The sequence below is a fragment of the Watersipora subatra genome, chromosome 8 (genome assembly GCF_963576615.1).
Source record: "Watersipora subatra chromosome 8, tzWatSuba1.1, whole genome shotgun sequence".
Taxonomy (NCBI): Eukaryota; Metazoa; Bryozoa; class Gymnolaemata; order Cheilostomatida; family Watersiporidae; genus Watersipora; species Watersipora subatra.
The window spans coordinates 39,525,938-39,544,865 of record NC_088715.1 but is presented as its reverse complement, the minus strand read 5'-3'; the positions used below and the strand labels follow the sequence as shown (position 1 = coordinate 39,544,865).

The 18,928-nt window shown below is 36.7% G+C and overlaps 2 protein-coding genes across 3 annotated transcripts in view; both read right to left on the bottom strand.

Moving 5' to 3' along the window:
- LOC137401620 (exosome complex component RRP45-like) overlaps positions 1–18,928 on the bottom strand; it is a 44,676-nt gene that overhangs the window by 6,795 nt on the left and 18,953 nt on the right. The window lies entirely within an intron of this gene.
- LOC137401858 (uncharacterized) lies at positions 1,390–17,809 on the bottom strand. Its single transcript, XM_068088333.1, has 7 exons — positions 17,506–17,809; positions 16,358–16,512; positions 15,846–15,989; positions 14,265–14,357; positions 9,256–9,432; positions 5,873–6,007; positions 1,390–1,641 (listed from the first exon to the last, which is right to left on the bottom strand). The coding sequence occupies exons 1-7, from the start codon at positions 17,807–17,809 to the stop codon at positions 1,390–1,392; spliced, it is 1,260 nt and encodes a 419-aa protein (XP_067944434.1).

Here is an 18,928-nt window from a genome sequence, read left to right as displayed (position 1 = left end):
TATTTGGTATTGAACAGTGCTACTATAAATGAGTAAGGAGAATTAGTGTTGACAATATACCATATTCAGTATTGAACAGTGCTACTATGAATGAGTAAGGAGAATTAGTGTTGACAATATACCACATTCGGTATTGAACAGTGCTACTATGAATGAGTAAGGAGAATTAGTGTTGACAATAGACCATATTCGGTATTGAACAGTCCTACTATGAATAAGTAAGGAGAATTAGTGTTGACAATAGACCATATTTGGTATTGAACAGTCCTACTATGAATGAGCTGTAAAAAATTAAGTTTTACTAAGAAAACACGGAAAAGTCCAAAAAACAAGAAACGGTCTATGAATTAATCATAAATAAGAATATTAGGTGGTGGTGATACATGATAATACTAATGAGAAGGCAATTATCTGACTTACTCTATAAACAGTAAGTCTAGACTCTCAATAGAACTAGTTCAGTTTTGTAGTCTAACAGAGCAAGTGGCTAAAACAAATTACTTGTTCTGAAAAAAGGCACCTAATAAACCACCTTCTAGTATACTATGTGTAAGATATTCATTAAAGAGTGAGCTTCATTTTAAATGCTGGTCACTGTGTACATTTACTTTTATACAATGAAAACAGAGATGCAATCCATTTAACTTCTGATTTACAAACAGCTCCTTAAATAAATGGTCTTCATTTCTGTGACCAGTTGACTACAGCATCTATCTGCTGCATCAGCAGATAGATGCTGTAGTCAACTGGTCGCAGCAGATAGATGCTGTAGTCAACTGGTCACAGCAGATAGATGCTGTAGTCCATTAGGCGGTTTCCATTAGACCAGTTGACTACAGCATCTATCTGTTGCAACCAGTTGACTGCAGCATCTATCTGCTGCGACCAGTTGACTACAGCATTTATGTATCTGCTGCGACCAGTTGACCACAGCATCTACCTGCATTAAATGGCTGAATCTACAAGGAGTTTTGGAGAATTTGTTATATGACACAGCCCTAGAAAAAGAGAATAGTATAGGTAAGTCATGCCTGGGCAAGAAAGCATCCGAGACAACTGATAACTTTTCATAAATCAATCAGCAGACAAAAACACAGAAAATAGTGCAAAGCAATCGTTCAAGGAGTAAATTGATGAAAAACAAACTAACCACAAGTACAACAAACCCGATCAACATGCAAGCAAAAAGATCTACGACTAACCTGCGCTGTGTAACCAACCGACAGAAAGGCGCATATACTCAGTTTATAAATGTGAGGCAGTTAAAGGTAGAAGTCAAGTTTGCATGAGATGAATTTATTCTTGAAAGAAGAGATCAGTTTGTTTGTCAGGCAGCAGCCAGTGTTTATTTATTCAATACAACTACAAATAGACACATTCAGGGAGCGATCAAGCATACATGTTTAAAATAAGACTAGGGTCTCTTCCATATGCCCTGTAGAAGGTTTGGATCACATCTAGCGTTTGCTGGCTCATTCCCCTCAGAAGGCCTTCAAGTGCTCCAGCCTCCGACAGCCACAGCGACTCCAGCTCTTCTTCAGCCTGCGCGTACGATGCTGTTGTAGAGAGAAGCTGGGAGAGTTGAGCCACTGAAGATGCGTACGATGTGGAGTTCTCATAGTCTATGTACAACGGTAAAACCTGCAACAAAAGATGATTAGTACCATGTGGGATACAGGAACAATACAGAAGCCAACGCGCAGACATCGTGCCAAGCAAAGATAAATATTCAGAAAAATTATAAAAGGATGAATGTGGGTAAAAGTAAGACACAAAAAGGACATTGAGAACGAGTGAGAGCAACAAATGAATGCACAGACTAGAGATATAGAAGAGATGATGTAGCAGACAAGGGCAGCGAGGAAAGACTTGCAGGATACATGTGCAAGAGCCATGTTACAAAGGTGACTTCAAAATATGTTAGACTAATAGAGAACCATAAAAAATAGTTAAAGGTTGACTTGCAACAAAATTCACATTACAGTTATTTGGTATCAAAATGTTCACCATGTCTTACTCTGCTGTGTTATAAGTGCCAAACATGTGGGAATGTGATTACAAGCTCTTAAGAGCTCAAAAACGAACAGTTATTTGAGGACATCACGAAAATGCCATATGTTGGAATCTCTTTATTACGAAGACGTACTCAACTTGACATGGTTATTGTTTTGACACGTGATGTTATCACATTAAGTGAAAGGCCAATAAAAGGCTCAATATAAAACATCTCGTTGTACTACCCTAGGACACTTATGTATTCGCCTCATCTAACTTTCGCGGAGTCATCCTTCCGCGAAAATTTCATGAGCGAAACTAAACTATCATAACGAACGAGCAAAATGCGGAATTAAATAGCTTTGTTCATTGATACTGTAGAATGGAATTTTATAACGACATTTATTTTAACGTTTTTAACGACCACTATAGCATCGTTAAAATATAAACCAACAAAATAATTTGACTCTCAAAATTTATTACGCTATTATTTTGCAATTAATTGTGATTATTTTCCCATTAAGATTGATTTATAATGATAGGAATTTGATGTCAATGCTCACGCATTAGTAGCATTATTGTTTGTTGGGGACATCAATCAATGCAGTGAGCACCGCCTGTGTTGAAAGAAAATAAGACACACTGACGCTCACAGTACTACACAAGCAGCATGGCTCTGGAAAGGTTTAGATTCACCACTGACACTTCTTCAATAACTTGTAATGGTTCAGAAGATGAGGCAATAGAGAAAGAGTTGGCTCTGATAAATAACACTAATAAAAAAGGAGAAGAAGTTATAATAACTACACACTGTGCTAGTATCTGTAGCTGTAGTATTACTAGCAGCTGTATCATGTATGTATTTGTATACAACTTGTAATTGTAATTACTATAATAAAGATGTTCAACAATTATTAGCAGCAGTTGAAAGTTTGGGAAAACGTTAAAATTAATACCTATACACAACACCGTTGATCGTTAAAATAAAAATACGTTAATATAAAAACAAGCTAAATTGTGACAAAACGTTAAAATTTTCAGCGTATTTAAATTCCATTCTACAGTAGTCCAAGAAACAAATGGCAGCAAACGATCACATTGCATTATCGATCTCGGCCATACAATTCTACCTGCGGTTTACAATTACAAACTAGTCCCAAAATGAAAAATTTTTCTTACCGGCGAACCAAACCTGAGGAACATAATTATGTTTGTTCCACTGCATTTATTTTCACATCATTATATTTTCGCACTCATCAGAGTTGCAGCGAAATTTTACTCTGTATGCTACTCACGAAACTAAATACTAGCGAAATATAAGTGTCCTAGGGTAGATCATGGCAAACATTTTGTGTTTTACCGAAATACCCGTATCAAATATAGATGCTCGCTACTTTACAATTTCTTTTCAGCTTGGTCTAATCGTTTAGTCGTAATCTGATCATGTGACCCAATACTTCCTGTCAAATGCAGCGAACAATTTCTGCAGCATTTTTCGACTATCACAGGTGACCAACAGGCTCCTCATGTTTATCAGAGGACTAGCTGTGCTACCCGGCGCTGCCTGAGTGTCAAAAATCAGCTTATCAATAATGCGAAGTAATGAGAGTTGCCAGCCACTTGCTGTTAGCCTGGCAGATTGCCAATGAATAACTTTAGTAAGCTAATGACAATTACTTACTTACGCAATAAGTATCTGCGTAAGTATCTGCTGTGTGCTATGCAAAGCTGTTGAGTATGTGCTTCCCTACCCAATAGGCTGTTGAGTATGTAAGCCCTACCCAATAGGCTGTTGAGTATGTAAGCCCTACCCAATAGGCCACAGAGAATGAGTTGTTAGCATGCCGATATAAGTCGCTATATGGAAGCAGATACTCAACAGCTTTGCATACCACGCAGCAGATACTTACGCAAATACTTATTGCGTAAGTAATTGTCATTAGTTAGCTTACTAAAGTTATTCATTGGCAATCTGCCAGGCTAACATCAAGTGGCAGACAACTCTCCTTACTTCTCATTATTTATAAGCTGATTTTTGACACTCAGGCAGCGCCAGGTAGCACAGCTAGTCCTCTGATAAACATGAGGAGCCTGTTGGTCACCTGTGATAGTCGAAAAATGCTGCAGAAATTGTTCGCGGCATTTGGCAGGAAGTATTGGGTCACATGATCAGATTACGACTAAACGATTAGACCAAGCTGAAAAGAAACTGTAAAGTAGCGAGCATCTATATTTGATACGAGTATTTCGGTAAAACACAAAATGTTTGCCATGATCTAGTACAACGAGACGTTTTATATTGAGCCTTTTATTGGCCTTTCACTTCATGTGATAACATCACGTGTCAAAACAATAACCATGTCAAGTTGAGTACGTCTTCGTAATAAAGAGATTCCAACCTACAGCATTTATGTGATGTCTGCAAATAACTGTTCATTTTTGAGCTCTTAAGAGCTTGTAATCCCATTTCCACATATTTTGCACCTACAACACAGCAGAGTAGGACATAGTGAACCTTTTGATATTAAATAACTGTAATGTGAATTTTGTTGCAAGTCAACCTTTAACCTTTTCACTGCCGTAGACGCATTTATGCGTTTTCTATGGTCGACTGGTGTAGACGCATTTTTGCGACTTTCCCAGCAATTGCGGAGTAGATTAATTTACTATTCGTTGACAACATAACCAACGATCTATAGGAATTTTATGGTATGGACAGTGTTGTCTGAAGTGTTGTTTCTCTATAAAATTAGACTAAATTAAACAAGCAATTTTAAAGATTTGCTTGGGAATTTCCAACATAAAAATTAAGATTTTTGTGTAAGTTTTGTAAGTACCTCTTGAGTTAGAAAACAAATTACTTATGTTGATAACATTATAGCCAATTCAGATTACAATTTTTATGATTACACAGATAATTTAGTAGCAGCACTGGCTCTGATGGTGATTAAATAATTGGTTTTGTAAGATTAAGGAACGTTGTCAAGGATCATTTTAGCTTCGTAGCGATCATAGCTTCACATAGCTTTAGCAATGCACAATGTATAGATACATCGAATTTGTGTAGATACATCTATTTGTTATTATGTTAGCAAAATAAATAACATAACAAAAGCGTTCTAAATGAAGTTTAAGTTAAAAAAAATTGTATACTATCATGAAGCAAAATCGGCAATTTTCGGTAAAATGGCTGGCAGTAGGCCGATAGCTAAACTTGTGCATGGACGGCAGTGAAAGGGTTAAAGAACAATGTCCGTTAGGAATACTGTGCAACGAAAGCGCTAACACTACATTTTACATGAATGTGAAATCTGCGAAAAACATAGACATGTGAGATAGACAATAGACGTGTGAGATAGACAATAGACGTGTGAGGTAGACAATAGACGTGTGAGGTAGACAATAGACGTGTGAGGTAGACAATAGACATGAGAGGTAGACAATAGACACGTGAGGTAGATCATAGACATGTGAGGTAGACAATAGACGTGTGAGGTAGACAGACGTGTGAGGTAGACAGACATGTGAGGTAGACAATAGACATGAGAGGTAGACAATAGACATGTGAGGTAGATCATAGACATGTGAGGTAGACAATAGACGTGTGAGGTAGACAGACGTGTGAGGTAGACAGACGTGTGAGGTAGACAATAGACATGTGAGGTAGACAATAGACATGTGAGGTAGACAATAGACATGTGAGGTAGACAATAGACATGTGCGGTAGACAATAGACATGTGAAGTAGACAATAGACATGTGAGGTAGACAATAGACATGTGAGGTAGACAATAGACATGTGAAGGAGAAAATAGACATGTGAGAGAGACGATAGACTGGTAAGAAAGACATTGCGCAAGCAAAAATAGATTACGTACAAATTCCTGTGGAAGAAGATCCCTCAGGTCAGCCATGTAAGGGAGGTAAATTCCTTGGAGCAAATATGAATACATTGGATCTGCACCAGAGTCCATCTTTTGACAAGTTTTTGCTCCATGCTCTTTGATGCAGCTCTGCAAAACCGAAACACATTAGGTTTGATGAATTCGAAGGCAACACTAGTTATATAAGATAATATCTGATGATTGAACTATACATGCAACCTTAGATAGAAAGGCTCAAGCCAGCAGTTTATAAATCTGTACATCATAAAAATCTGTTACTAGTAGATATCATAAGTCTGTTACTGTTACTAGTAGATATCATAAGAGTCTGCTATTGTTACTAGTAGACGTCATAAGAGTCTGTTACTGTTACTAGTAGATATCATAAGAGTCTGTTACTGTTACTAGTAGATATCATAAGAGTCTGGGACTGTAACTAGTAGACATCATAAGAGTCTGTTACTGCTACTAGTAGACATCATAAGAGTCTGCTATTGCTACTAGTAGACGTCATAAGAGTCTGTTACTGTTACTATTAGATATCATAAGAGTCTGTTACTGTTAATAGTAGACACTATAAGAGGCTGTTACTGTTACTAGTAGACATCATAAGAGTCTGTTACTGTTACTAGTAGACATCATATGAGTCCGTTACTGTTACTAGTAGACACCATAAGAGTCTGTTACTGTTACTAGTGGATATCATAAGAGTCTGTTACTGTTACTAGTGGATATCATAAGAGTCTGTTACTGTTACTAGTAGACACCATAAGAGTCTGTTACTGTTACTAGTAGACATCATAAGAGTCTGTTACTGTTACTAGTAGACATCATAAGAGTCTGTTACTGTTACTAGTAGATATCATAAGAGTCTGTTATTGTTACTAGTAGATATCATAAGAGTCTGTTACTGTTACTAGTAGACATCATAAAAGTCTGTTACTGTTACTAGTAGACATCATAAGAGTCTGTTATTGTTACTAGTAGACATCATAAGAGTCTCTTACTGATACTAGTAGACATCATAAGAGTCTGTTACTGTTACTAGTAGATATCATAAGAGTCTGATATTGCTACTAGTAGACGTCATAAGACTCTGTTACTGTTACTAGTAGACACCATAAGAGTCTGTTACTGTTACTAGTAGACATCATAAGAGTCTGTTACTGTTACTAGTAGACATCATAAGAGTCTGTTACTGTTACTAGTAGACATCATAAGAGGCTGTTACTGTTACTAGTAGACATCATATGAGTCCGTTACTGTTACTAGTAGACATCATAAGAGTCTGTTACTGTTACTAGTAGATATCATAAGAGGCTGTTACTGTTACTAGTAGACATCATATGAGTCCGTTACTGTTACTAGTAGACATCATAAGAGTCTGTTACTGTTACTAGTAGACATCATAAGAGTCTGTTACTGTTACTAGTAGATATCATAAGAGTCTGTTACTGTTACTAGTAGACATCATAAGAGGCTGTTACTGTTACTAGTAGATATCATAAAAGTCTGTTACTGTTACTAGTAGACATCATAAGAGGCTGTTACTGTTACTAGTAGACATCATAAGAGTCTGTTATTGTTACTAGTAGATATCATAAGAGTCTGTTATTGTTACTAGTAGATATCATAAGAGTCTGTTACTGTAACTAGTAGACATCATAAGAGTCTGCTACTGTTACTAGTAGATATCATAAGAGTCTGTTACTGTTACTAGTAGACATCATAAGAGTCTGTTACTGTTACTAGTAGACATCATAAGAGTCTGTTATTGTTACTAGTAGACATCATAAGAGTCTCTTACTGATACTAGTAGACATCATAAGAGTCTGTTACTGTTACTAGTAGATATCATAAGAGTCTGATATTGCTACTAGTAGACGTCATAAGACTCTGTTACTGTTACTAGTAGACACCATAAGAGTCTGTTACTGTTACTAGTAGACATCATAAGAGTCTGTTACTGTTACTAGTAGACATCATAAGAGTCTGTTACTGTTACTAGTAGACATCATAAGAGGCTGTTACTGTTACTAGTAGACATCATATGAGTCCGTTACTGTTACTAGTAGACATCATAAGAGTCTGTTACTGTTACTAGTAGATATCATAAGAGGCTGTTACTGTTACTAGTAGACATCATATGAGTCCGTTACTGTTACTAGTAGACATCATAAGAGTCTGTTACTGTTACTGTTACTAGTAGACATCATAAGAGTCTGTTACTGTTACTAGTAGATATCATAAGAGTCTGTTACTGTTACTAGTAGACATCATAAGAGGCTGTTACTGTTACTAGTAGATATCATAAAAGTCTGTTACTGTTACTAGTAGACATCATAAGAGGCTGTTACTGTTACTAGTAGACATCATATGAGTCCGTTACTGTTACTAGTAGACATCATAAGAGTCTGTTATTGTTACTAGTAGACATCATAAGAGTCTCTTACTGATACTAGTAGACATCATAAGAGTCTGTTACTGTTACTAGTAGATATCATAAGAGTCTGATATTGCTACTAGTAGACGTCATAAGACTCTGTTACTGTTACTAGTAGACATCATAAGAGGCTGTTACTGTTACTAGTAGATATCATAAGAGTCTGTTATTGTTACTAGTAGATATCATAAGAGTCTGTTATTGTTACTAGTAGATATCATAAGAGTCTGTTACTGTAACTAGTAGACATCATAAGAGTCTGCTACTGTTACTAGTAGATATCATAAGAGTCTGCTACTGTAGCTAGTAGACATCATAAGAGTCTGTTACTGCTACTAGTAGACATCATAAGAGTCTGCTATTGCTACTAGTAGACGTCATAAGAGTCTGTTACTGTTACTATTAGATATCATAAGAGTCTGTTACTGTTACTAGTAGATATCATAAGAGTCTGTTACTGTTACTAGTAGATATCATAAGAGTCTGTTACTGTTACTAGTACATATCATAAGAGTCTGTTACTGTTACTAGTAGATATCATAAGAGTCTCTTACTGATACTAGGATACATCATCCATCTAGCTTGTGGCGAAACATACAAACTGACCAGAATTGGGAGTGTCATGTGTAAAAAAGTCAATCATTCAATAGTTTAATTGGTCAGATGGTGATTAGTTGAGGGAGATAGAGTACCAAGTTTAAGCCGCTTGTTCAACTTTCAACTATGAACAATTAGGAAAAACACTACACTGGAGAGATCTACACTAGAGATATCTACAATAGAGAGATATACACTAAAGAAATCTGCACTAGAGAGATCTACACCAGAGGTATCTACACCAGAGGTATCTACACTATAGATATCTACATTAGATATATCTGTATTTGAAGAACCAGAATAGTAAGCACATAGAAAACGATGCACGGTAATTTACCTGGGCTCTATTTATTCTTGTGACAACAAAGCTGTGAACTGCCTGTTTAGTTGGTTCCATGGCAACGAGAGTTTCCTGAATATGTCGCAGCAGCCGGATGCTTGGATCACACAAAATCACGACTAGCCTTGAACCCGATTGTAGCCATGGCAACAACCATCTTGTTTTGCTGGTGAGCTACGAAATCATTAAAGACCAATTATAAATCAAGACTTCTTGTCAAAAACATTGTAAATTAACAAATTGACAATGAAATTTTGAAGATGCGCTTACATATTGTATCTATGTAGAAAATCACTACTAGAGAATAGAGAAAAATTTTGATATTAAAACAAAAGTGTTGAAGCTAAGCATGTATGTAGTATGGTTTGTGAGTTGAAGCTAGGCATGGATGTAGTATGGTTTGTGAGTTGAAGCTAGGCATGGATGTAGTATGGTTTGTGAGTTGAAACTAAGCATGTATGTAGTATGGTTTGTGAGTTGAAGCTAGGCATGTATGTAGTACGGTTTGTGCGTTGAGGCTAGGCAAGTATGTAATATGGTTTGTGAGTTGAAGCTAGGCATGTATGTAGTATGGTTTGTGAGTTGAAGCTAGGCATGTATGTAGAATGGTTTGAGAATTGAAGCTAAGCATGTATGTAGTATGGTTTTTGAGTGCTAGAAAAGGATGGATATTGCAGTACTCGCGAATGAATGAATATTTGTATGACTTATTTAACTATTAAATATTAAATCAAATAGTTGTCATAGTTAAATATCCGTAAGAATATTTAACAATGACAACAAAGTAGAAATAATTTGCAGGTACATGAATTTTTATATTAAAAGAATTGTAAATTTTCACCCACAAAGCTGGCAAAAAAGTAAATTCGATGAATTGTCAGATAGATTAGTTTTAGCAGATTTTAATTCCAACCTGGATGTAAACTAGATTCGCGATTGGCCGTTCTTTCGCAGAAGCATAATAAATATTGCATTGCTTTAATAATTTATCTTTTAGGTTTGTCAGGAAAAATAAAGATGACTCGGAAACTCTTCGAAAAATTTATTTCTAATCTTATATACATTTAAATTTTAAAACCGCTGATACGGATTACCACTTATTAACTATCATTTCTATTAATAGACACTTCATGTTTAACAAACTCTAAAAATAGTGTACAATTTCAATATACAGTAATAACAATTGTGTTTCTGAGTGTTTTATACGGAACAAAAATCCATACAGTTGAAGAATCATGAAGAACTTTTCTTTAAAGAATAGATAAAGCATAATATTATTATGCTTTATTAGTTATCTTGAGGTGTTGACTGATGTTCTAAAAAAAGAATCAAGGAGGTTGACCCACTAGAAGCTGAGATATTTCCAGCCAAACACAGGTCTACCTAATAAAGAATCAGAGGAGAACCCTTCGAAAATCCCGAAAACTGTGACGTATAAAATCAACTTAATGTTCATGTGCCGGAGTTGTGCACCCTTACCGCCGTTACGTATAATGATTGTTTTGGCTACGAGATGTGAAACGCTTCTCGCGATAGTAAATAATTTACAGACTAGCTCTGGTTTCTCAGGAAATTCAAGCAAACATTGTGTGGTAAAGGCATTTGCCCACAACCCCTCGCCATGATTTTTCAAAACAGAAGAGCAGATTTTGACTATTGTGCTTCAAATTTTAACTCGATCTCAACGGATATGCTCCGAAGATCCTCTGTTCAACGAACGGCGCGTGTATAGTCTAAATGCGAAATCCACGATTGCAGTTCGTTTAGAATAAGAAATGAGAATGTGAATTTTTGTTCATTCATCAGTTTTCTATTGTGTATTTACTGCAGAATTTAGTTGATTTTCATGATTATCGTCACTATTAACAGACTGTAAGTTCACTACAGCCATAATCTGAAAAAGAATAATTTGACCGTGCTGCTCTTGCTGTAAGAAAAGAAAACGATAACTTTTGATTTGATTTTTCTATTGATCTATTATCTTATCTATGATTATTTTTTATGATTAATATAATAATCATAATGCATATTATACAAAATAATAATATAACTGCGGATAGAATAAATGATGTAACTAATAAAATTTGTAGAAAATGATAGCAGAATGTTGCGAAATAATAGATGCGTGTAATTATTTTATTCTAAAACTAAGGGACTGGTTCGGAATTCTCAAAGCAATGATTGTTAGGCCCAATTTGATTGTTCTATACTTCCAGGGATTAAACCAATTAAAACGCTGTGATTGTTATAGGAGAGCGCATTAGTTGGCTTAATTGACCAATGGCACACAAGTCGATTTCATACGTCATATATTGATGATTACCAAAACACTTATGTTTTTGGTAGACCTGTGTTTGGCTGGAAATATCTCAGCTTCTGGTTGGTCAATCTCCTTGATTCTTTTTTTAGAACATCAGTCAACACCTCAAGATAAATAATAAAGCATAAAAATATTATGCTTTCTCTATTCTTTAACTTAAATATTAGCCCGTCTGATCGAATGCAAGGTTTGGCATCTATTTGTAGACTTGTATTTGTTTCTCACATAATAGTTCTTTTTTACATGATGTTAATAAAGCAAATCTCTACTAACTATTAATAAAGCCTGGACTGTCAGTTTAACTAACTGGTTGGTACTGTAGGAAAAAGATGGGCTACCATAAGTTAGACTACTCAGTACTCATTGAGAGAAGAATATATGCAGAATTGAATCAGAATATAGATTACCTGGGAAAGGATTTTGATTGTCGAATGATCTGAAAGTTACCGAACTATAGACAGGGTTTTAAACCGCTCTTGTTCAATTTTTAGAAAATAATCTCAGTATGATAACCAATTAGAAGATTCAAACAACAAGACTGTCTGGTTTTATTTCACCACAAGCAATTATCAGTTTCATTTTATAAAACTAATTCCAAAGCAACAAATTTATGTGTTAAATGAATTTGTGGGTTCTTTTTAAATTCCCAACACATACATCGCTATAGATGGACTTATCCACTCCCAGAAGACCACACATACATCTCTACATAATATTTGTATTAATACATCCACCATCAACATATCTTACCTAACTTGATTATCATGTACCATCATGTATTGTAGTCAAAGTGAAATCTATTGTATTTCTCTTAAAATTGCGAGGAGTAGGTGATTGAGATTCAAGCACTTCTACATTCCCTAATGTGTATGGAATTCAAAAGCAATTTTGAGCCTTTTACAAGTACCTAACCGCACAACCTCAACACCCCTCTCACAGATACCTAACTGCACACCTTCAACACCCCTCTCACAGATACCTAACAGCACAACCTCAAAGCCCCTCTCACAGATACCTAACTGCACACCCTCAACACCCCTCTCACAGATACCTAACTGCCCACCCTTAACACTCCTCTCACAGATACCTAACTGCACACCCTCAACACCCCTCTCACAGATACCTAACTGCACACCCTCAACACCCCTCTCACAGATACCTAACTGCACACCCTCAACACCCCTCTCACAAATACCTAACTGCACACCCGCAACGTCCCTCCAACAAATACCTAACTGCACACCCTCAACACCCCTCTCACAGATACCTAACTGCACACCCTCAACACCCCTCTCACAGATACCTAACCGCACACCCTCAACACCCCTCTCACAGATACCTAACCGCACACCCTTAATGCCTCTGTTACAGGCACCTAACTGCTAACTGCACATCCTCTACGCCCCTCTCACAGGTACTTTACCACACACCCTCTACGAGTTGGAAAGCTGAAAGCAAACAACACTATTTCAGTTACCGACTAGAGCATATTATTAAACTTTCTGTGTTGTAACATCCCAATAGGATTAAGGCAAAATGTAAACCTTAACCATGACAGCTGTAGTAATATTGCTAAAAATTCAACAGACTTGCAATTCAATGAATTTCTAGCAATAAGAGTAGCTTTACCCAAAGCAGAGTTGATAAGCAAATGTTGCACGAGGCTGTAGAAATAAATGTACCTACTGATATTTTTCTACATTCAATATGTAGTTTGTTGTATTTAGGAAAACAATCAAGAATAGATAACACAATAAAACAAAAATGATTTTTTGGTATTAAGAAATGAAATACTTTTGTGCAATTTTCTAACAAAAAGCAGCTATTACTAGAAGTAACAACCTGGACCCGCTTTAAAAATCCTTAAAAGACTAACCTTTAAACAAGTTTTCAGATTTAAATAAATAGATGTATGACATTTTAAATTTAATTTGATGAGCTTATAGAGAATCTGTCGGTTCAAAATAGACTGATGCGATTTTACAGTATCACTCAGTAGCAAAAAGAGTGCAGAAAAATCAAAAAAGTGTGCTAACTTTTGAATTTCCAACAAGACTGAAATTGTGGCATCAAGCAGATTACACTTGCAGCAATAAATGTGAAAAGAGCCCATATTGCCTGGTGTACACTTACTTTATAACAAGCATTTCTCATGTGACAGCATATAAAGTTTCATTTAATGACATGATTGGTTTCAAAATAAGGCAGAACTTAAAAATAGAAACAATGAGTCAACCAAAACTGATAGCAGACACACCACCAGTGACATGAGATGTCTGACAGCAGAGACCTTGTCAGACACACCACCTGTGACATGAGATGTCTGACAGCAGATACCTTGTCAAACATATCACCAGTGACATGAGATGTCTGACAGCAGAGACCTTGACAGACACACCACCTGTGACATGAGATGTCTGACAGCAGAAACCTTGTCAGACACACCACCTGTGGCATGAGATGTCTGACAGCAGAGACCTTGTCAGACACATTATCAGTGACATGAGATGTCTGACAGCAGAGACCTTGTTTAATACCTTGGTTAATAACAGAGTTCTTCTTAGACACCAGAAGTGACCAGAAATACCGAGCAGCAAAGTACTTGGTAGATAATCCTATGACATACATGTAAGAGCGTTCGCAGCAACGCCCTCAACTTAACCCGTAATGTCAGAACTCCACTTACAGGCATATCTTTGGGTGATAGTCCGATGGATGAGGTAATCAACTCCGGGTCATTCAAGTAGAGAGCTGGTTCTTCTGCTTTATCTAGTAGCCCCTGCATAATAAAGAACAACAACTATGACTCCATACAAATGATGCATTAAGGACTGTTGAAAAGTTTGACCTAGGAGCTACAGCAGACTCTGGTCTATTGTTTACCAGATCATGCACTATCCTATAAATTCAAAGGTCAATTGATAGCATTTTTAACTTACATCTGCTTATACCAGTTTAATAATGATATTTCACTTTCGCACAATGACTTTAATATTAGAATTTCAATATTAGTTGAGACAAAAAGAATTGGGACGCAAATCCCAAGTTGTGATATAAGGAGGTCACTTCTTCTGCAAAACATAGACGTATGATATAAGAAATCGCTTTCGACGATTAGCCAATGCAAGAACACGAGACACAATCGCTTCTGTTGGCCGCCATTTTAATACATATTCTCCATCTTGCTGCCACCCTACATTTTTTGTTTACCCAACATTACAATTATAATGCAAGGTCTAAGTAGATTCCACAAATACCAAGAAACGTCTGCGATGTATTTATACGTCCCGCATTAGCTTTCAAGCGTTGGTTACAGAATTGAACCAAGAAATTCATCCTTTATGCAGAAATTTAAAAGGTTGTTTGTAAAAGTTAGTCATTCTGGTAAATCATCTGTCAAAACCCTATTAACAATGCTCCTCTTTCATGAATAAAGATTTTGAACAGACAATTTTTACACAATTTCGTTCAAAAAATGAGCAATTTTAATTTAATCATATAGCATTTTTGGTCGACATTTTTTCAAAAATTGCAAATCTTTCTACCAATTTTCATGGCTTGACAATCAATGGTGATGAAACCTAACATTCGGCCGTAATTACACAAAATATTATTCAAACACCAATCTGTAACGTAAAGCGTTTTCGTTTCAGTCAACCTGTAAATGAAAAGAATTGGAGTGGATGTTATAAGTCTAGCAGCTGGTGCGATGAAGAAACCTGTTACATAAACTTAAAAATTTAGTCGAAGCTCAACTATTCCTGTATCTACCAGTTCAGTTTTGTGCTTTTTGTTATAGAAGACATACTGTACAACCCTTAACACCTCATTGTTCTTCTGCTATAGTATCATTTGCAGTTCTTAACAGCTCATGTAGGTGCTTGCTATTGTCCTTCTGTTATAATATCACTTAAAACTACTGAGAGCTCATGTAGGTGCTTGCTATTGTCCTTCTGTTATAATATCACTTAAAACTACTGAGAGCTCATGTAGGTGCTTGCTATTGTCCTTCTGTTATAATATCACTTAAAACTATTGAGAGCTCATGTAGGTGCTTGCTATTGTCCTTCTGTTATAATATCACTTGAAACTACTGAGAGCTCATGTAGGTGCTTGCCATTGTCCTCAGAACTGTTAAAGCATCCACGGTCATCTTAAATAGTTGGTAATATGACTTCTAGGCGCTACCTTTATATAAACCATGTGAGACTGTTACTGGTAAATCTTTGCATTTCCCTTCTGATCTTCAAGTAACTGCGAATCATACCTCTTGATATTTGTTGAAAAGCACCTCTAGGGGACACCGCCCATCAATACTCAGCCTGTCATCAACCATGACAGCTTCTGGCCAGCGAGTTAAAGATGACACCAATTTGCGACTATAGCAACCATTTATTCCAGAAAGTACTATCTGAAAAAAGTAAAAACTGATTGACATCAGTTCATAAGTTCAACCCTACAGCCACTACTACAACCTTTCAACCTGAAAGGCAATGGTTTTAAGATCGCAGAACGTAGCTTTATTATAAAGACCATGCAAAAACATTGTATTTGCTGGATATGGCGGAGTACTGCAACAACTAAATATTGGTGAAAGTGAGCCATGGGTAGGCTTAATGACTTTGATTTGGCCGTTAATTCTTTGGCTATCTGTAAGCTAATAAAATTAGCCTCTCTTTCTCTCTTTACAGTTTTTATTTGATCCACCAGAGGATCTGAATAGCGTTGTTTCCTAGCATGAGTAACATCGTTCCTAGTCACACCAGGAAAGTAACTCACCTTTGGGGCACACACCGTCGTTTGCTGACAGTTCTTAGAGCAACCAAATGGAAAGGCAATGTTCCAACAGGGATTGATGTGGCCTAACGCTATTGTATTGTTTACTTGTGAGCACTGATAACCCATGGACCTCCAGCGGTTAGCTGACACAGCGCCTAAAATGAAGTGCAATTCAAATTAAAACTGGCAACCAGCCAGAATATTAAAATCATTATTAAACAAATCTTCAGCCATTGTAAAGGCAACCATGACGGGGTGATAATATTTCAGATGGTGAAATAAAACATTCACTCGCTAACCAATGTCGAGGGTGGTAAAGGTAACTCTACCAATACAGAGGATAGCGGAGGTAACTCTACTGGTACAAATAGTTGCAGTAACTCTACTAGTACAAATAGTGGAGGCAACTCTACTAGTACAAATAGTGGAGGTAACTCTGCCAATACAGATGGTAGGAACTGTAAATCTACAAATACAGAGGGTAGGGGGTAACTCTACTAGTACATAGGATGGTGGAGGGAACTCTACTAATCAATGCTGGTGTAGATATCAGTAAATGACAAAATGGTAAAATACTGACAACACTTTAAAGATATACATGTATTTAAAAAAAGCTAGAAATCTTTAAAAGTTACTTTAATTGAACAAATATAATGCAAATCTGACCAGAGAAACACTTAAGCATTATTGGAGCAATGATGAATTACGATGAAGGGGTCAGAATGATGTTATTCCCATTGCCAGTCAGAAAAGCTCATTATTATGTTTATTATTGTTATTAATGTTGTTCAATCAAACTCGCTTAAATTCTATGAAATGATGCTAAAATATCCATTTTTCCCAACCTTGGTCCAATTGATACTACCAGCTGGTAAAGTCAGCATATATAGAACTATTGTAGATAATGAGTAAAGTGCTGAGTTGGTAGCGCACCCCTTTACAATAGAACCAATGAAATAAGTTGCCTGCTCAGTTGCATCAGCGGGTCAGTCAGCGGGTCAGTCAGTAGATCAGTCAGCAGGTCACTGATCTTTCATGGACCTAACATATGGAGGGGGAAGGTTTTTAATACGTTAACTTTTCATTAGTAACTTTATTATAATATACATAGTATGAAATCGAGAAAGACAGATGGTAGGTAAACTTACCTGTTCTCCAAAAGTTAGCAGATCTCTGGCTATAACCACCCCAAGTCAGAAAAGTAGCGAGCACAACTCCAGCTAAAATTATTCTTTGTAGAAAAAGGCCAAAACGGCAAAACAGCATTCGCTTGCAGCAGCCTGAAAAAAAGCATCGATACGTCGATCTCATCGGTGTAACATGCGCTGACGGGGAATCGTCCATTACCAAATCTTCGCTGTCTATGGATAATTTGTCATGAGCCGTGCATGAACGCGAGTTGGGCAGACCATTGTTTAAACCAGACACGTGTCCCTCCGAAAACGCATCCATGACAGTTGTCGCAGCCGGTAAACGTTCAGGGTGTATGGAGATGAAGAAGCTGAGAAATAAGATGCCGAGAAGACACTAAATATTTGTGTACACAGATGAAGATCAGGTTGATTGCCACAGCACCTGGCATGGGCTGGCATGGGCTGGCATGGGCTGTGTAAGAATTATAGGCGTGCATTCAGAAGACTGTGTTTAACATTGAGATTACTAAATCCGGCATACAGACAGGCATCGTATGATCACACAATAATGCCTCGGCTAATCCATCTTTAGCGCCTCCTAAGTCTACTGTAAAGCTACACTGAAAGTTGCGAAGATATAAAAATACCTTATTGCTGAGTAAACAAACTAGTGTTTGAAAATCTGAGATCAAGCCAGCTATGAAATGTTTGGCATATAAGATAAGTCTGAAGCAACTTGATCTCACAGATTCACAAGGCTTTCAAAATCTGTTCAGACAGATCGGTAAGTCTGTTTAGAAACACGCCTGGTCTATATGGAATAGCAAAAGTAATGAAAAACAACAGGCAGAGCAAGAGTGTTCTCGGTGACAATTTGCTCCAATGCAACCAAGATAGGCTGAGTAGCCCTAACTTTTATATCTATATCTCTCAAAGTTTGTGTATCTGTCCATCCATGTGTATGTTCGGCTATAGCTATTAAAATCTGGGAATATAGAAATCGTATCGCATAAGATTTGGTCTCAGACCCTCCCACTCACCAGTTTGATGCCTTACCAATTGAGCCACACTACCACTCTCTGTGACGGCACACTGTGATGGAGAGGGGTAGAGTAATTTTATGTGTGATCAATTGTGAGAGCAAGTAGTTAGCTCTTACTGGTAAGCTTACTCAAATTATCCATTGCAATGTACCAGGCTAATAGCAAGTGGCAGGCAACTACAATGGCTTCATACTGGATTTGAACTCACTACAATGCCCCTGTTATAAGATTTTTTCGCCTCACTACTTTGCACACAATGTTTTATTCATTTTCACCATAAGCGGACGATTTTTCTTTGACTTTTTTCTGCCATACGATTTCAACAAAATGTTCTCAAGAAATCAAAAGTTAATTGAAAAAATTAAAATACCAAAAATGTCGATATAATATTCGCC